General features: G+C 40.5%; 1 protein-coding gene across 3 annotated transcripts in view; it reads right to left on the bottom strand.

Annotated features, from left to right (window-relative positions):
* Positions 1-20,942, bottom strand: part of ANO6 (anoctamin 6) — a 236,586-nt gene that overhangs the window by 22,741 nt on the left and 192,903 nt on the right. For all 3 annotated transcript variants that reach the window (XR_011464220.1, XM_070370661.1, XM_070370662.1), the window contains 5 exons: positions 17,917-18,059; positions 14,168-14,245; positions 7,768-7,993; positions 6,564-6,733; positions 6,255-6,352 (listed from right to left, as the gene is read on the bottom strand). Coding sequence is in view for 2 of the 3 variants with exons in the window: in XM_070370661.1 (XP_070226762.1) it covers positions 6,255-6,352; positions 6,564-6,733; positions 7,768-7,993; positions 14,168-14,245; positions 17,917-18,059 (715 nt within the window). In the remaining variant the exon portion in view is untranslated. The remainder of the gene's footprint in view (positions 1-6,254; positions 6,353-6,563; positions 6,734-7,767; positions 7,994-14,167; positions 14,246-17,916; positions 18,060-20,942) is intronic.

Below are 20,942 nucleotides of genomic sequence, written 5' to 3'. Positions count from 1 at the left end.
TATTTCTGCCTCTCTATCCCAAAATATTTTGAAGAATAATATTGACTACATACCTGGTTTTATCACAACTGTAACTATGATTTGTCCTCCTACCTTCTATTCATGTGGGCATTTTAGTTTTTTCAAAATACTTTTCCCCATTTGATTAACTTTAGCTCCGCCCCCTGCCCCCACCATTTTCCTGCTCTTATCCAAAGTGATCTTTGCAGACTGAAAATTACCAGAGAAAATAAACAAGGCATAGAGGCCAGAGTGCGTGTGTGCTCAGTCACTTCTGACTCTTTGCCTGGCAAAATACTGGAGTGGGTTGCCGTGCCCTCCTTCAGGGGATCTTCCTGATCCAGGGATCAAACCTGCGACTCTTGTGTAGCAGGCGGATTATTTACCTGCTGAGCCATCAGGGAAGTCTGGAGGCCCATGTGGTCGAGGGCAAAGAGAAAAGTAAGTCTGTTGATTGTGGGGGTTGGAGCCTAGGAGACCACAGTGAGGTTTGGGCATTATTTTACACTGAAGGAAGTGGGGAATCATTGAGGGCACTGTGCAGAAAAGTGACATCCTTTGACTTTGGATAAGACAGATCCAAGGCCCTATTTTCAGCTGAACAAATTAAAGACCAAAGATGTGACATATTTCTTCAAAGTCAGTGCAGAGCTCGGAGGAATCCTGGCCCAGTGCTGGAAGCTGCCCCGCAGAGCAGTCCTGTGTTTCCTCTTGGGTATGTGTTTTTCTTTCTCAGAAGATTCTGGGCCAGCTGAATGCCCCACCCCCCTCTACCCTTTTTAATGGCAATTTCTCTTGAAAAGAAATTGGAAACAGTTGGCATTGAAACAAGGTGTGCAGCTCTAGCTTATAGGGCTGTTGTCCCCTGAAATAACAGCTGGCTTGTGGTTTACTTGTCGAGTTCATCAGAAGATGCACCACAACAGCAAAAAACGTAGCATCTGGTTAAGCTCTGGCTGATTACACAGCACATTTATAAGGACTTCACTGTAAAGACCACTGTATGTGTTGCACGTGAACACCTGTATGTACACACATACCCACGCACCCACACAGAGTATAAGATGTGAATTACAAATAGCTGACCATGCTGGGTTTCCCAGTGCTCCTGATCTCAGTGTTAACTGCTCACTGACACTTCCCCAGGCTTGCTAAGGGGAGATTTCTCTACAAGCAACGGTGCCCTTGGCTTCACAATCTTTCCCTACTTCTTTCTTCTTTGACATCAGGGGAAGAGCAGGAGGCTGTGGAAGTGGAGGGGATATGGGTTCAGACATATCCCTGGATCTGAATCCACACTTCTTATTCGTTATAACGTTAGTCAAGTTTACATAAAATGGGGTGATAAAACCTACACTGCCCAGGGTTGTTGTCAGAATGAAATGACTCAGAACAGATGAGGATTTAGCAAACTTCCTAACACATCAAAACCCCCTGTGTGAGATTTTCTTTTGACGAACAGAGGCTAATTGGCTGAGGCCAACAGTAAATGAGAGCGAAGTTATTTAGAGTCTTGGCTTGCATCTCACTTCAGCACTTACAAGAATGATGTGGAGCACTTGTTGCTGGTGTTACTTCCGAGGCCGCAACCCGGAGCTCTGTAATCAAGTCTGAGGTTTGGCCGGGAATGCACCGTTCTTCAGACATTCCAAGGGCCCTTGTGGTACACGTGGCAACAAAGACCACACACATCCATCTCCCTTCGTGACACCCAAACTCAAGATCACTGGGTTCTACTGGTTTAGTTTTTGCTCTGCCCTCACACTTTCAGCCTCAGCCTCTCGCGAAATCCTCTCCAGGCTCCAGAGAAAACGATCTTTCACGGTCAGGGACCCAAATCCATCATGACTTGGATTCAGGATGAAACTTCTGTCCTGGCAGCCACTTGCATGACTGACTCATCTGGCTCTTGTTCCTTGTACTGTATTGCCTCCCACCACCAATCCTATTAGGTCAAATCAGAAGTCCCGACTAGCCTGCTTTTCTGAGCTTCACACTCTGAACCTCGTGCTCAGTCTGAGTTGAATGGCTCATCTGTAGCAGGAAATCTTGGTTTGAAGTCCATCTGTTATTGTTCGTGGTCTTTTGGGTTTTTCTATTGGGTTATGATTCTAGTACAGGAATATCAATTTAATTGCCCATGAGAATCACCTATAAAACTTTAAAAAAGTATAGACACACTGGATGCTTCTTCCCCTGGTCAAGGCTGGGGAAAAAGATTCTTCCTCTAAGCGTGGGTTACAAAGTAATTTTCTTAGGAATGGACCATGCATATTAGTCAAACACTATCATAAAAAAAATTGCCCTTTATTGAGTATTTACTACATGTAAAGTGTGGTATGAAACACTTTACACCTCATTTTGTCTTTGTCTCTTTATTACCACATTTTATCCATATATTATAGATCATCACCATTTCTGTGTAGGATATTTCCACTTGCTAATTTTGAATACAAGCATCCTTCACTATCTGAATCTATTTGACTCCTGAGTTTACTGTTCCTGAATTTTAAGGCTGAGCGTGTAGAGTGAAGAATGCCCGTACTTAGGATTCTCTTATTGTATGTCTCTCATTCATTCTCTAGTCAAATTATATGTTGACAAGAGATATTTCCTCTTGTAAAAAGTCTGCTTTTTCTTATTATCTAAATAGTGAGTGTTCACTGTGGAAAATACAGAAAACATATAAAGGAAGAGAATTACAGCCATCCATTATCTAAACACCAAAGGACAATGCTAAGGCGTTTTGGATGTTTAACTCTGTTTTTTTTTTAACATTTTATCATAAAACTTCTTCAGAGTTAGTAGCTTAATGCAGGAACTGTACTAGTTTTTTGTCAAGTGCAGAATAAAACTCCCAGGAATGCTCCAATTATCAAAAAAGGAAGTGAAGCTGGGAAGGCCAAAGGGCTCTAGGCTTGTTCTCTGGGTCCAGTGAACAATTCCATTAATTTACTGACGTTTGTATTTGAAGCACATGAGTCACTCATTCACTCAGCTGGCTCTACTGAGGACCTACTAAATGCCACATGCTCATGCATGTGCTAGAGCGATCTCCCCAGCCCCCTAAAGGGAGCTAGATCTGCTTCTGAGAACCCTAGGCAAGGACCCCAAGTGGAGCTGAGGGTGGAAGCAGGTAGGTTTATGGTGAAATTCATTTCATGGGTCACTCAGACAGTAAAGAATCCGCCGGCAATGCAAGAGACACAGAAGAGATGTGGGTTCGATCCCTGGGTGAGGAAGATCCCCTGGAGGAGGGCATGGCAGCCCACTCCAGTATTCTTGCCTAGAGAATCCCCATGGACAGAGGAGCCTGGCAGGCTGCAGTACGTGGGGTTGTAAAGAGTTGGACATGACTAAGCAACTAAGTATGCATGTTCCTTTTGACATATTTAAATGGTGTGAAAATAGCCACTAACTTTTGTAAGTTTTCTTTCTCCTTTCTATGTGTTTTTGGAATAGGTGTAGTTCTGATAGCAAAAGAAACTGATAGATCTATGTTAGAATGTTGTATGAAAAAGGAAGGAAGGAAACTGGCACCTTTATAAAGAGCAGAAGCTATTCTCTAAATGGCCTAATTTTTTAAAAAAGTAATTTATTTATTTGGCTATGCTTGGTACTAGTTGCAGCACACGGGATCTTTGATCTTCTCTGTGTCATTCAGGACCTTTGTGGCAGCATGTGGGATTTAGTTCCCTGACTGAGGATAGACCCTGGCCCCCTGTACTGGACGCATGGACCCTCAGCCACTGGACCACCAGGGAAGTCCCGAACTTGCCTAACGTTTAGCACTCCCAGTTTTCAGAGAAGGGAAACAGAATTCAAAACACATTACCTAAATATTCTAGGTGAGTAATCAAAATACCTGAAGGCAAAGTTCAGCTCACAAGAATTTACAAAAATATGTTTCCTTAAAGTGAAGGTATAGACAAACCACTGATACTATAATGTATCCTTTATTTTTAACTATTTCACATGAACAAATTCCATTTTGTATGAATTTCTCAGTACTGGTTTAGGAAATATACCCTTCTCCTTGATTGTTTAAATCAGAAAGTAGCTCACTGATGAATTATTCACTAACACTCAGTGTTAGGTAACTAACCTATTTCCTTCAGAAAATGCTTTTTTTTTTTTTTTTTTTTGTAATCTGAGTTAAGCTTTTCCTCTATTTGATACATTCATTTTCATATGGAAACATAGTATTATTTGCACACAACCTACTTTTACTCATCTGGAAAAAATCTAACTGTGAGCCCAAGGTAAGGATTGTCTACTGCACAGTAGGGCAAAAAAGTATTCATTTCACAGCTAAGATCAGAATCTGTTTTTGAGGGGGATGGATGGAACTGGAGAAAAAAGGATGTCCTTATTTACAGACAGACCCTGATAATTCACACTGAAGACAGAAGATAAAGCTCCAGTGAAGAAATGTGGAAGGACATGCTGAAACCCAAAAGGTTTTGCTCTTCAAAAACAGAAAAAAAAAAAAAAAGTCAAGAAATTAACTGCTCTACAAAGAGAATAAACAGAAACTTGGTAATGAGGGAGAGAGAAGAAAGGTTAGGAGAGGGAGAAGAAAAGATGAGAAGGAAGCTGGGTGTGGTGGCAGGAAGACAGGGCAGAATGTTCGTGTTCTGGAGCCTACAGAGAAGGGTAATAAGTAAACAGCAACAGCAAGATCCTCAGTAGTACAGTGGGATGAAAGACTAAAGAGATGGAGTTTGCATTTCGAGAGTCAAGTTGCCTAAGTTTCTCCTCCACGCCCCAAACGTCAATAAGGCCTGCTTGTGTGAGTGGTTTTGGAGGACGTTGAGAAGGTTGCATTCAGCATTCAGGCTGGCAGGAGCAGAGTACCGATGTGGGAGCAAGACAAGAGAGGGATCAACAGTTTTGTGACAACAGAAACTCAGAGCCAGAAATCATCTTGAAAAGGGTAGTGTGGCAGGCAGGAAAATAGTCTTCCCAAAGATGTCCACATCCTAATCCCCAGAACATATGAAAATTATGGGTGCAGATGCAGGTAAGGGTGCTAATCAGCTGACTCTATGAGAGACAAGACTTGATTATCCAGGGGGGCCCAGTGTACTCAAAGGGTCATTAAAAGTGCAAGATGGAGGCAGAAGAGAAGGTAGAGAGGGGTGTGGGAGGGAGGTGTAACCACAGAAAAGAGTCAGAGACAGGCAACCTTGCTGGCTGTGAGATGGAGAAAAGAAGTCCTAGGTCAAGGGATGCAAGTAGCCTCTAGGAGCTGGAAAAGGCAAAGATACAGATTACCCTAGAGCCTGGAGGAAGCAGCCCTGCCAGCACCTTGATGTTAGCCCAGTGAGACCTCTGCAGACTTCTGAGTTTCAGGACCCACAGGATATTAATATTCAATTTATTATTTTGTGGGGCTCCCCCCTCATTTCCTTCCAATAATCATTAACTGTGGGGATATTTGTTAAAGCAGCAATAGAATGCTAAGACAGTAAGCTGAAATATGTAGAAATTGCAGATGGCATTGGAATTGTCCACTCTGATATGGGATTGGGTTTCATTGAAAAAAACAGAGTGACCTTAGCTAACATCTGTTCTCATTTCCAGGAAAAGAACTGTAAGTCAAAACCTTTGTAGTTATTTTTGACAACTGTCTTCTAAACTGCTACATAGCATGGTGCTTTAGGACCATAAATGAACCTCTGTTCTTAAAAGCACATGGATTTGGAGCCATGGGGTTTTACACTTGAACCCACAGTAGCCTCTTATTGGCTGTGTGAACTCGGGCAAATCATTTAACCTAATGAAGACATGGATTCTTTATCTGCAGAAGGGAAATAAAAATAAGCATTGTTTGCATGATTAAATGAGAGAGTATATAAAGCACTTAATACACTGACTGGCACATACTTAGAACTCAACAAATTATTATTACTGATTTTTAAATGCATGTATAAAAGGTGGAGAAAGTTGTAACAAGCTGTGAAAAAACTTAGTCTGAAGCTCCAACAAGGGCCATCTCTCAGAGGGCTATGATCCATCAGCCCCCAAGGATGGGCTAATAGGCAGAAACTATAGCAGATGGGGATTTATGTTTAATAGAAAGGTTTTAAAATATCATTATTAAACACTGGATACGTGCACACTGTTGGCTGGATAATAAGCAGAGAGTCTCCTCCAAGTTAGAGGTGGGCGTGCAGCAATGTGGACATGCAGGGAAGTGAGTGTGATGGGTGGGCCGTTCTATCCTCAAGATTACACAACTCGGTACTCACGGAAGTAACACTTCTTGTATGTTATTCCAGATTGCTTTTCCTCCCATGATGATTATCAGCTGCGTTGTCAGTTCAAGTAGACACCCACCTGGGTCACACTGAAATATTAAAGAGTCCCATTTAAATTTTAGATGGATCTAACATGAAATAGTCATTAATTTTATTTATTTTTCTAAAATTCTAGTTTAGGCTAAAAAAGATTGTAAGGAATATACAATGAAAATGTAAAGAATATACTTTTCATTGGGCAACTAAGAGAAAACACGCAACAGCTTAAATTGCCAAGAGAACATAACTCTATATTCACACCTCTTCATTTCTGTATTTTCCCAGCCAATAAACTGGATCTCCTGGATAACCCACAAATTTGCCCTTAAAGAATGCGATGTAGAAACACGAAGAGTAGTAGTTGACAAACTGGAATAAGAACATCTTCATGGTTAAGCTGTTCTCATAATCAGTCTGGGTCCTTGGGAGTTCTGTAGTTAAAAGAAATGTTAAGATTTTAAAATTGCTAACAGCTTTGAGACCCTAATCAAAATCATACTGATACATGAGTTAACATGATTAAAAAAATACAATTCAGTTTCCATTTCAGCTGTTCTGAATTTCTTAATGTAGCTACAATGTTAATTCCAAGTTTACACATTGTTGAGTTTCCCCCCTAGGAGAAACAATATCCCAAAGGGCAGAAAAGTAGTCAACTGTTCCTTAAAATTTATAACCACAATGATATCAAATAGGCAAGCACTATCCTCTTTCAGTGTAAGACAGAAAATTAATGTTGAACAGTATGCTGAATGACATTCTCTTGTCTTCCTGAACTGCAATAAGGTAGGTCTGTTGGAAAGGGAAAGTTTGCTGGAAGCATTTGGGGGAAGACAAAATGGGTTGTCCTCTGAGTTTAGAATTTAAATCAGTCTTATCATTTTCAGAAGATGACCACTGAACATAACATTTTGGAGAACGACCCAGCCACATGCAGTGTGTAGGAAGCACTTAACTCTGGCTACTAAGCAGCTGCCTGGGATACAAGCCAGAAAGAAGAAACATTTACAACAATCGCCAGAGCTGATGAGAGTGGAGCTATATTAATATGAACAGCGTGGGGGGAAGACGCATAACAATCTAACGGTTTGTCCTCTCGGCAATGCGGGAACAGATTTACCACTGGCATTATGACCCTCTTCCACTTATTTGCAATAAAAAGACTATTTACTTTCAACAATAGGGTACATAATACAATGTAATTGAAAATATTATTCAGCACTGATCTGTTTACACAGAGCTTGGACATCATAATGACTGTCTTTGCTTTGTCCCTTTTACTAATGCAAACCTGGAGATAATTCATTTCTTGGACAGGCTGGATAAAATATGTTTACACTTGAAATTTTCTAAAAATTGTAACATACTGTAATTGGAATGCCTAAAATACACAGTCCCTGTTTTTACTTCGTTCTAAAAATGGCTTAGAAAAGACCCATGTTATAGATATATAGCAGGACCTTACCAAAGTTAGTAATCATGATTGCCACTTTCTCATATATAGTGTTCAGAATCATGATGATGATAAAGCTGATGAGGGAAGCAGTGATGGATGTGGCCATCTGTGGAGTTACATACTTCTGGATTGGGTCTGTTCCATTAGAGATCTTGCGAAGGTTTACAGAAAATATAACGAACACTGAGAGCCTGTAGACAATGATCCCAATAACGGAAGCAATGATCAACAGGATCTGAAAACACAATATATTAACACATCAGTGTGAGACTCGTCAATAATTATACTTTTACACTTAAAAACCGGCCCCATGCTGAAATGGACAACATGTGTTGCAAAGTGATGTAAATCTCACATAAGTGCCACAAGAGGGGTGAAAATCAGAATGTTAAATTTCAAAGAAAGCAGAAGCAATGATAGTAAGTCAAAAGAATTGGCACACTCACTAACGGATGATGCTAACAGCAGGAGCCGCTGTGAGCAGGGAAGGAGGGGTCTGTGGGAACTCTGTACTTTCTGTGACTTTTCCTGTAAACCTGAAACAGTTCTAAAATAAGAAGCCCTAACAAAAAGAGAGAAATAGGGAGAGTCTTTACAGTATCTTCAAAATGGAGTGGTAGCATGTTCTGGTAGAAGAAAAAAAATCTGTGATTGCAGAACCAGTGAAAATATCCCTTCTAGGTATGGAATTACTTAGGTTATAAATGAGCGGTTTTTGCTTAGTTGTAGTCCATGGCAACCCACTCCAGTATTCTTGCCTGGAGAATCCCCATGAACAGAGGAGCCTGGTGGGCTGCAGTCCATGGGGGTTGCAAAGAACCAGACACTATGGAGAAACTAAGCACAGGACAGCATAGCCCAAGAAAAGGATATGTTTCCTTCCAACAGAGAACCTCTCACTGACTCGAGGGGGTGGGTGAGCAGGTGCTGGTTGCTGTCTTCATCCCCACAGCTGAGGAAACCCTGAGGAGAAGCAGTGAAGCTGCAGAGGTGCCCCGAGGTCACTACCGGAAACGGCAGCAGGCAGCTCTCTGCTGACAAACGCTTCACACGCGTTTTATACTTGGATCTTGAGATCTTAAACCGGCAGTTATTTATACCTGCACCTGCACAAGATTCATTTCCCTAATCCATTGTAGTTTGACTGCACAGACCCAGGATCAGTGGGGGTGTCAAACACAGCAGACACTTCCTCACTAGGTGGGTTTTCTCTGGCCTCTGAACGGGGCACGCTGAAGGTTCCATTTTTAAACTGCATTCCTTTGAATCTACCTTCTTGGACACATTCCGGAAGCATGTATTCAGTGTCTCTGATGGCCTGTGATGACTGCCATGATAGAGAAAGCTACAGTGAATGTGAATTACGGGGCCAAGCAAATCATGTTGTTTACAGTCACAGAGGGGAGCTGGTTTCTACCATTTGGGGGCAGTAGAGGGAGCGATCACAAGCCTGGCCGCACTCCAGAGTTCAAATCCCAGCTCCTCCGCCTAGTGCAAATTATTTAGCCTTTGGGGCATTCAATTTCCTCACCCATATAATGGGGGGATAATAACAGCAACTAATCGATAGGATTATTGTGAGGCTTCAGTGAGTTACTACAGGTAAAAACAGAGCATTAAGCCCAGGCACATGAAAAGCACTATCTAAAGTTTAGCTATGATTATGGTGGCCCAAAGAGTTAAAAAGATGTTTTCCTTACTTTTGAAGCCATCAGTTTGTGGGTAAAGCATTATACTTCCTGCTCTAAACTCTCTCATTATCTCCTTTTCTTCACAGTTAAGGCTTCACACTTGTGAAAGGAAATAATACTGTGCGTGTATGTGTGAAAATTAGTTAAGGCTGAGAGAAATGTACAACACACACAGGCCACTCACTGAAATAGTTTTTTTTAAGTCTGCTAGTAATTTTTAAAATTCAGTAATCATTAATAGTTGAGATTCTTTAAATGCTTACTATTGCTTCAGCATCCACATATTTTTTAAAATCCTCACAACTGTCCTGTGAGGTAGGTAGTATTGTATTTCTTTTTACAGATGAGGAAATAGAGCCACAAAGAGATGAAGCAATAAGCTCCCAATTAAGCAACTAGTGAGAGAACTGAGATTCTCAAGTCCAAGAAACAGGAAATTCTATATGGCACTGCCTCCTACATGGTTGAATTCTAATTCATTTCAGAACTTTTACAACCTTGACATGTTTCCATTTTTCTTTAGAGCACTTAATGGGTTCAATACTTCTTAAAGAGACAGGGAAACTTTTCATCCTTCTTCCAGTTTCTTACATTTCATTTTTTCTGATCATGACTTTAATGTATGTTTTTAGAGCAAATTGTAAAGTACCCTGATTGTGGACACTGGACACTGGTTGCTTCTGCTGCCTGGGATCTATTCCCTGTCTTAGAAAAGCACCTAGTTTTGTTTTAGGGTAAATAACCTCCTCTCTTTTTTTATTCTAGTGGTTTGGGCTCTACTGCCCACCCTCCCTGGGCTCCACACGTAGATCCCAATTGGTTTGAGATAAGTGTCTCATCCTATTGGCTCAGCACCTGATTCAAGGATTGGCAAATAACCTACTAAGAGCCACCGAGATGTGAGGACATAATGCTAGTACCCACATGATAGATGAGCTTCCTCTGTCAACATGGGAAACTGTTAAGTAGACCTTTTTTGGCTTGGATGTGACGTGAGATCTGGAAGACTGCAGCCATCGTGTGCCCTTGAGGGATGCCTAGAAGCACTATACTGGGACGCCACTGGACACAGACTGAAGTCAGAACACAACCAGCCTTGACATCATCTGGGCTACAATACCCTTGACTGAAGTCACACCTCAGACATGAGATTTTTCAGTTATAAGAACCAAGAAATCTCACCCATTCCCATTTTTGATTATTGTTTAAACCAACCGGAGACTGATCTTCTGTCACCTACAATTGAAAGACTCCAAATATCAAAATGAATAAAAGATAAAAATAGGAAAGAATGCATCTATATGTAGGCCTAATTCCTCCAGAACTATGTACTCTTTGCATCTAAAAGTTATTTTACATATTAACTTTGTTCCTAAGCCCATCATAATCTTAACATTTTTAAAGGTCATAAAGTATTTTTGTGGACATACTTTTTCATGGCTGTCCAATATTCTACTGTATGAAAGGTGGAAGGAGGACATTTTTGGCAGAGATTTTATATATGTATATATAATATTTATATATGTACATGAAATATATATAAAAATGTCTGAGTAAATCCATGCTGATTTTTATCATTTTGAAATACTTCCTGATTAAAAGTTTTTAAAAGCTGAATTAGTAGATTAAAGCATAAGAATATTTTTGACTTTTGATATGTACTGCCAAACTGCTTCCTAAGAAGGCTAGAGCAGTGTATAAATCCAGTAGTCTAGGTATGAGAGTAGATGCTCACTTGGCACTTCATCCTTAGAGTCTTATCATCTGAGAGGTGAAAAACTGTATTTCATTTTCATGTGCGTTGATTGAATTACCACTGAGGCTTGACATCTGCCATTGTATCTTTTTCCTTTCTGAATGCATATTCATCTCCTCTGCATTCTTAACTCCCGAGATTTTTGGTGTTATCTTAGAAGTGCTCTGAAGTCTTTATGTATTGAAGGAACTAGCCCTTTGTCCTATTTGTTGACAAATATTTCCTCTGGATGTTCTGTTTAAATTTAGGATGCTTTTGATGCATAGAAACTGGGAAATACTTTCCTCTGAAACTTCTTCCACATCTAGAAATTGTATATAACGACTGAGCGACTGAACTGAACTGATATCAATATTTACTTCTAATTTTTTATGATGTTACCTTTTTAATGTTTCTTTTCTGGAATTTATCACAGAATGTGGTTTAGAGTATGATTTCAATCTTTCCTTTCTTTTTTTCCCAAATAGCTAACAATTGTTTCATTGCCACTTACTGAATAATCTTTACTGATCTCCCTGATTTGTAATGCCTTCCTTTTCATATGTTAAATTATTATTGAGCTCATATCTGGGCTTCATGTCCTATTCTCTAACCTGGTTATCCTTAAGCTAATGTTGTACCATGTGCTCAGTTGTGTCTGATTCTTTGTGACCGCATGGATGGTAGCTTGCCAGGCTCTTCTGTTCATGGAATTTTCCAGGCAAGAATACTGGAATGGGTTGCCATTTTCTTCTCCAGGGAGTCTTCCCCACCCAGGGATTGAACCTGTGTCTCCTGTGCCTTCTGAATTGCAGGCAGATTCTTTACTGCTGAGCCAGCAGGTAAGTCTCTTGAGCTAATAAAACTCATTATGTTACTAATATGATTTTATTAATAATAAGCCCCCAAAAGATGGACAGAAACAGCAAGGACCTAACAGAAGCAGAAGAGACTGCGAAGAGGTAGCAAGAATACACAGATGAACTGTGCAAAAAAGGTCTCAATGACCTGGATAACCATGACGGTGTGGTCACTCACCTAGAGCCAGACATCCTGGAATGTGAAGTCAAGTGGGCCTTAGGAAGCATCACTACAAACAAAGCTAGTGGAGGTGATGGAATTCCAGCTAAGCTATTTAAAATCCTAAAAGATGATGCTGTGAAAGTACTGCACTCAATATGCCAGAAAATTTGGAAAACTCAGCGGTGGCCACAGGACTGGAAAAGGTCAGTTTTCATTCCAATCCCAAAGAAAGGCAATGCCAAAGAATGTTCAAACTATTGCACAATTGCACCAATTTCACATGTTAGCAAGGAAATGCTCAAAATCCTTCAAGCTAGGCTTTAGCAATAAGTGAACCAAGAACTTCCAGATGTACAAGCTGAATTTAGAAAAGTAATAGGAACCAGAGAACAAATTGCCAGCATCCACTGGATCATAGAAAAAGTCAAGAGAATTCCAGAAAAACATCTACTTTTGCTTAACTGAGTAGGCTAAAGCCTTTGACTATGTGGATCACAATGAACTGTGGAAAATTCTTAAAGAGATGAGAATACCACACCACTTTACCTGTCTCCTGAGAAACCTACTTCCAGGTCAAGAAGCAATAGTTAGATCTGGACATGAAACAACAGAATGATTCAAAATTGGGAAAGGAGTACGTCAAGGCTATATATTGTCCTTTTACTTATTTAACTTATATGCAGAGTACATCACGTAAAACGCTGGGCTGGATGAATCACAAGCTGGAATCAAGACTGCCAGGAGAAACAGCAACAACCTCAGATATGCAGATGATAGCCCTCTGATGGCAGAAAGCAAAGAACTAAAGAGCCTCTTGATGAAGGTGAAAGAGGAGAGTGAAAAAGCTAGCTTAAAACTCAACATTCATAAAACTGAGATCATGGCATCTGGTCCCATCACTCCGTGGCAAATAGATGGGGAAATGTGGAAACTGTGACAGATTTAATTTTGGGGGCTCCAAAATCACTGCAGACAGTGACTGCAGCCATGAAATTAAAAGATACTCACTCCTTGGAAGAAAAGCTATGATAAACCTAGACAGCATATTTAAAAAGCAGAGACAATACACTGCCAACAAAGGTCCATATAGTTACAGATATGGTTTCTCCAGTAGTCATGTATGAATGTGAGAGGTGGACCATAAAGAAGGCCATAAAACTGATGCTTTCGAACTGTGGTGCTGGAGAAGACTCTTCAGAGTCCCTTGGACTTCAAGGAGATCAAACCAGTCAATCCTGAAGGAAATCAACCCTGAATATTCGTTGGAAGGACTGATGCTGAAGCAGAATCTCCAATACTTTGGCCACCTGATGGGAAGAGTTGACTCATTGGCAAAGATCCTAATACTGAGAAAGACTGAGGGTAGGAGAAGAGGGTGACAGAGGATGAGATGGTTGGATGGCATCATTGACTCAATGGACAGGAGTTTGAGCAACTCTGGGAGATAGTGAAGGACAGGGAAGCCTGGTGTGGTGCAGTCCATAGGGTCACAAAGAGTCAGACACAACTTAGTGACTGAACAGCAACAATATGATTTTATTAATAATAAACACAAAATTACTTTAAGTTCTGATATTTTAGAAGCACTGTCTTTTTATCTAGAATCATTTAAGATTTCATGTCTTTTAGAAGTTTTATTTTTGATAGTTCCTATTATCTTTATATTAAGGCAACTCTTGGAAAATTTTAGAATACTTGATGCCTCCCATCTGGTCTTTCTATTAGAAACTGGAAAACCTGAACCATGGATCTGACTTAAAGAATAGAGGTAAAAAAAAAAAGCTGGAAGAGCCATGCGTAGTGGGAGTTACTGTGAAACCTTGAGAGCCACACCATGTGGTGGCTTAATTGTTCTCTGGAATCAATCTTTTTTATGAGACTGCACAGTTTCCAGCTCGACTTTTCAGTTTTCTCAACATTTAAAATTAGATACTGAAAAACACCCGTTGCAGACTCTTACCCAGAAAAAGACAGCACTGGCACAGAGGGTTACACGTATACACTTTCCCCATGTGGTAAAGGGAACACGCTCTTCTTCCTAATTAAAAAAGAAAAAAAAGTCAATCAAGGATTTCAACAAAATCATTTTTCTCCTAATTGGTTTGCTGTATCCTAGGTTTAATTTTTTGTATGTAAATGTCACAGAAATTTATTCATAATAACACAAACTAGAAGAATCCCAATTGCCCATCATCAATCTATTCAAAGGATAAACAAATTGTAGTATATGTATGTAATGATAAGTTACTTAGTAAAAGGAGAACTAAGAATACACCAAGCAGTTTGGGTGAATCTCACAAGGATTGTGATAATTAAAAGAAACTAGACACAGAAGACTATATCCTAGTCATTTTCATTTATATAAAAATTCCACAAAAAACAAGACTATAGGAAAAATCACTTTTTCCTATGGCTATAGGAAAAAATGATCAGTGCTTGTCAAGGTGAGGATTTCAGGGAGGATCTAGAATCCAAAATTATTAATATACAAGGGGACACTTGGCATAAAAGAATTGCTCTATGTTTATGTTTGTGGTGGTGGTTACCTTCCTGTATATGTACACGTTTCAAAATTTATCATATTGTACATTTAAAGTTGATAAACACACATACATACACATATAAACATATACACACACACAGTGAGTGTGGAGAATCCTTAAAAAACTGGAAATAGAACTGCCTTATGATCCAGCAATCCCACTGCTGGGCATACACACTGAGGAAACCAGAACTGAAAGAGACACGTGTACTCCAATGTTCATCGCAGCACTGTTTATAATAGCCAGGACATGGAAGCAACCTAGATGTCCATCAGCAGATGAATGGATAAGAAAGCTATGGTACATATACACAATGGAGTATTACTCAGCCATTCAAAAGAATACATTTGAATCAGTTCTAATGAGGTGGATGAAACTGGAGCCGATTATACAGAGTGAAGTAAGCCAGAAAGAAAAACACCAATACAGTATACTAATGCAAGATGGTAACGATAACCCTGTATGCGAGACAGCAAAAGAGACACAGATGTATAGCACAGTCTTTTGGACTCTGTGGGAGAGGGAGAGGGTGGGATGATTTGGGAGAATGGCATTGAAACATGTATAATATCATATGAGAAACGAATCGCCAGTCCAGGTTCGATGCATGATACAGGATGCTTGGGGCTGGTGCACTGGGATGACCCAGAGGGATGGTATGGGGAGGGAGGTAGGAGGAGGGTTCAGGATGGGGAACACGTGTACACCCGTGGCGGATTCATATTGATGTATGGCAAAACCAATACAATATTGTAAAGTAATTAGCTTCCAATTAAAATAAATAAATTAAAAAAAATAAAAAATAAAGATAAAATCATTAACTTATCCCAGCCCCTATAAACAGCAATGATACAAAATTAACATTTGACTTCCAGGAAAAATGCATTTTTGGGTGCTCTTAAAAAACACACGGTCTCAAAAGCCTAGGCTTAATTTTTTTAAAAAATTAGTTTTCAAACTCAGCCTCCTTATTCAAAATTGCATGTTTTTTTTTTTTTTTTTGTTAACAATTTCAAACATACACACAACAAAACCAGTGCAGTGTTTATTTTACTAACAGTTTCTGAAAAGGCAAGTGTGAATAACATACTGTTTAACTGCTATGATTTGAGCTCAACAGTCTGGGTGTCTGACAACGCTATTCCTGAGCTTGTCTCAGATTTCAGAAGTGACTGCAGTGATAGCAAAGAGCCTGTGCAGGACAGAAAGTTTCGCAGATATCTGCAAGTACCAGGTATCCATTGTAAGTTTCCTGACTGAACTTTTGTATTAATACAGTGTAACTCTTGAGTTTTTAGCATTTCTATTTTATCGTTTATATGAATATACTGAGATTGTTTTTAGAGACCCAATCAACCATGTGATCATAGCTGTAAACATATACATGGCATTTCCTTTGTTCCAGGTGTTATTCCAAGTAGGTTCTATTCCTTAACTTCATCAGCTTACCACAATCATATGAGGAAACAACTCTTGTATTTCTGTTTTACAGCTGGCTAAACTATGGCACAGAGAAGTTAACAAATTTCCAATATCACTCAGCTAGTAAGTTGTTGTGTTAGGATATGAATTCCATACGTTTTATCCCCAGGGCCTCACCATAACACTGCTGGCCTCTCTATACAAAGGAGGGTGTGTTTGCAATAAAAGCAAAGTGAGGAATAAGAAGGGAAAAAATGAACCTTCATCTTTAATTTTTTACCAAGCAATGCTACAATGGAAATTTAACTTATTAGCTGGCAATTTTAAATTTAAAATGGGTAGGTTTAAATTTCTAAAATATCTTTTCCTCAGTATTTTTCATACGTTGCCAATAACATAGCCGTTTGTTTTTCAGTACTCAAAAACATTATGCACGTCTGATTTTGTCTAAGTTTCAGCCTTCTTTTCTGAATGTACAATCTTTCACAAACACATGCTTTGACCCCCGTCTTTCATTGTAAACAAGAGAACTATTCATAATGGAAATTATTTGAAGCCTGTTACATTATAAAAGACAACTGTCACCTTCTGTTGAGTAACTGAACCTCACTTTTTTCCCATTTATAAAATGAGGGGGTTGAACTGCTCTCTCCAGACCCTTTTAGTGCCAACATTCTGTAAATCTGTGATTCAATTTATAAGTCTATAGCTGGAGCCATTTTCAGATGCTCTTGGTAAAAAGCATTTTCTTTCCAAGAGTTATTCGTATTCAAAACCTACTGTCCTTATACTGATGACTGCAAATACAATCGGCTCTAAATTTTCTATGTTGATGGAAAGAAGCAATAATGCAGATGATTTTAAAAAATCATCTTTCACTGACTTTGAAATGTTTATACAAAGAGATAGAGAGTCTTATTTTTAAATTCTGCAGCAACCGTAAAAGCAGCATGTTTACCTTTCTAGTTATACAAAATGCCTAATATGGGGCCTGAATATAGTGGGATCTCAACAAATGTTTCCCCTTTTCATCCACTCTCCGGTTTTAGGGTAACAGTCACTCTGTTCTGTGCACATTCCAACCGGAAGGGGGAGCAGTGGCTGAGGCTTAGTGCAAGACAGCTAGTCTGATGAAAAGTGAGCTGTAGGGACCTCCCTGGCAGTCCAGTGGTTAAGACTTTGCCTTCCAATACAGGCTGTGTGGGTTCAATCCCTGGTCAAGGAGCAAAGATCCTACATGTCTTGTGGCTAAAAAACGAAAACATGAAACAGAAGCAATATTGTATCAAATTCAATAAAGGCTCAAAAAAAAAAAAAAAAAAAAGAGAGAGAGGGGCTGTAATAATGAAGGTACATGTGAAAAATTGAGAATCAACTATGAAAAGCAATGTGTCTATTTTTTTTTTTTTTTTTTTACTGGTATGGAAAGATACAAATCAATACATCTTTTATACATTTCTTTCAGAGTTTATGTATTTTTCATTTTACTGTTATTAAGAAAGAAAGGACCACAGTTGTCTCCTGTGTCCACTATTCTGAACAGTGCTCCTTCACTTTGGTTGTACATTAAAAATCACCAAAGAAGCTTTAAAAAAAATTTTGTGCCAGAATGTATCATGAGTGTACATAGACAGAAGCTGGGCATCAACATTTTATAAGCTCCTCGGTGATTCCAGTGTGCAACCAAGTTTGAGAACCCCAGCAATATATAGATTGAACTGCACGCAGACGACATCCTACTTACCTGAGTGATCTCATTGATCACCACGTGAGTGCACCGTGCCTCGTATTCTGGTCGGGCTTGCTCTTCCTGCTGCAACTCAACGGTGTCCCATTCGTACTCAAGTTCTGCCTGGCGCCGCTTCCAAAACTCCAAAAACAAGGTTACTAACAAAGAGAAAGAAAAGCATCATGTGGCTCTTCAAGGATCAGTGATGCTTCAGAAATCTGTACTGAATAATAGTAATTACTCACAACACTTTTGTACATGGTCAATAAAATCCGATTTTAATTATAGATGACACTAACACTTAAAAGAGAAAAGTGAGCTAATGTTTGTTTTTTAAGGAAAATGTTGATAATTTATCCAACTTGTGAAACCAGGCTATATCATGGGGATGGTAGTAGTGTGATGGTCAGAAGGAATGTGATCGTGTCTACCACTAAAGCATCTGCTACTAGCACATTACTGCCAATAAAAAAACAAAGGCAACTATAATAATTCAAAGCAGTCCATGGTCCATCTTTTAGTCTGCTTCTCCTTGCATTCCTCTCCCTCATTCCCTCCAAAGGGCCTGGGGGATGAGAATACTTTAGTGGTCCCCAAATCTTTATTTTCTACCGCCCAAGTCACCCCAATTAAAATAATGTTCTTAAATATGGAAATATATTTTTCAATTTGTATAAAGTATGAGTAAAACAATTTTTAGAAATCTTTATTATTTTTCAAGACTAGCCACTTCAAATACTAGACAGAAACAATACTAAGTGTTCATTGAAAATATGGTTTCAGGGTAAATCCCCTAGGCACTTCTTCCAATCAGACTGTTACCCATTAGCCTTTTCTACACAGAAATTCTGCAATAACCAGTTACACCCACAAATATTTCTGAGTCTCTACTGAGTACCGAGAATAAAGAGGAAAAAAGATACGGTGTCTGCTTCAAGGAGCTTCTAAGTGTATAGGAATGACAGTGAAGTGCTACTTACAGTGGACTTTTAAGAGGGCTGTGATCTAGTTAAGTGCTGGGTGGTCTGGGCACAGAGTCACAATGTATCGATAGCAAGGCTGTCCCGGAGAAGAGGGCCTCTGGGGTGAGTTCTGAGATGCCACAGAGCTGATCAGGTGAAGGTAGAATGTCAAGGCCATTTCCCCCAGGGAGCTGTGTGTGCAAAGGCAAGATGCTAAAGAGACACAGGAGCACTACTTTCCAGGAAGTTCAAATAGTCCAGAACTGAGCCCAGAGTGTGGTGAGATGGGTGGGGCCGCCAGGTGGACAGATGGCAGGGGAATATCACAAAGGACTCTGTGTGCCTTAAAGATGGAGGAGACATCAAAGGCGGTCAAGAAGGAGTAGAGGCAGCTAGACCCAAGGGCCGGTCCAGGATGCTTCAGCTAGGAGGTGAGAGAAGATGGCATCTTAGCAGGTAGACAGATTGGATGCAGGTGTGATGAAAGGGGACGATCAAGGATGCTTGCCAGGTTTCTGGCTTTGGCAGTGTCCTGAATTCTAGTGTCACTCCCTGAAATAAGGGCAGGAAAAGGAGCAAGTCTGAGAGAGAAGACAACTGATTTGGTTCTGATCAGCTGCCTGCGGGCCCCAGGAGAGATGTCTGGTAGGCAGATAAAAGTCTAGAACTCGGGAGAAAGACCCAGACTGAGCAGAGAATTTGTCCTGTTTCCAGCGGTAACTGGGGTAAGAGTGGACGAGCTCTGCATGGACTATGGAGGGGCAGTTCTCACTCTGGCTGCGGGAGAAGCACTGAGAGCTCTTAAAATGTTTTGAACCTGGGCACCACCCTCAAGGTTCTGATTTTATCGGTCTGGCATTGTTTTTGGTCTTTGGAAAGGTCGACGGGGCAGTCAGGGTTAAGAATCAACCTGCAGACAACAGGGAGCCTTTGGGTAGAGGGCAAACAGAGGCTGTCTTGAAATCCTGCAGACCCTGCCACGGGCAGTTGGACATGCGGGGGAAACCTCGGGATGCGCCATGAGGAAGGTGAACGCAATGCTTCCCGATGGCAAGGACAGCGGAAATGCTCAAAACACCCACCTCCTGGCAGTGTTTGTTCTGACTTCACTGATGTTCCAACAACAGTAAGTGAGAGTAGAGATAATCTGGACATTGGAATCAAGTCTGAATTCTGGTTGTGACAATCACTAGATGTTTGACTACCGGTTACAATGTTTCCACAGCCTGAGCTACTGCTTCCCTCTATGGAAAATGGGGGAAATAGGAAGGAGCTTACAGGCTGTCCTGAGCTAAATGACATAACATTTATAAAGACCCTCATGACCCTCTGAGGTAACTGCTATTACCACCCCCATTTTGGACATCAGGAAACAGAGGCACAGAAAACTTCAAATACTTGCCTGAGATAAGGAGTCAGGTATTGAACCAAGGTATGCTTGGCTTCAGAGCCCAAGCCCTTCTTACAAATGAGCCCAACTGCTCCATATCCCGCCTCCTGCTGGCTCTGTTCCAGCACCCACTCTGCTGAGATGTCATCACTGCTTGCCTGCCCAGTGTCTGATTCTCCTCCTCCAGGACATAGAGCTAGTAACTGCCCTCTGTCCCAACACTGCCTTTGTGGGTACACTAACCCTCATGATGCCACTGCTGTGATCACCTCATGTTCACAAGCATATATGGGTGGCAGCCTGGCTTTTTCCCACAGATGCTGCTGTCAATGGAGGCAAAGAGCACAAAGTGGGGGAGGCCACTAATCATCTGTGCGGTTGGGAAGCTAGAAAGATTTCAACCAGTCCCCAGAGTGGCTCCTGCTTTCAGGACAGGCCCTTCTCCTTCTACATGCCCTTCCCAGAATGAAAGAGTTTGTTCCTCATTTATGGGTAAGACAGCACTTTGTGATTCCTTGACCAGAACCTTCAAAAACAAACCATTTTGCTGAAACGGAAGCATGGTACCACAGCTCAGCTACTCTACAGCCTCGTCTGGGTCAGGGCAAGGGATCCACAGTGTTGAGTGTTCTGTACAGAGAGCGATGCCTCCGCCACTGAGAACCTGCCCAGCCATTCGCACTTTTCCC

Source organism: Bos mutus, chromosome 5 (assembly GCF_027580195.1).
Source record: "Bos mutus isolate GX-2022 chromosome 5, NWIPB_WYAK_1.1, whole genome shotgun sequence".
Lineage (NCBI taxonomy): Eukaryota > Metazoa > Chordata > Mammalia > Artiodactyla > Bovidae > Bos > Bos mutus.
This window is presented reverse-complemented; position numbering and strand designations above follow the sequence as displayed.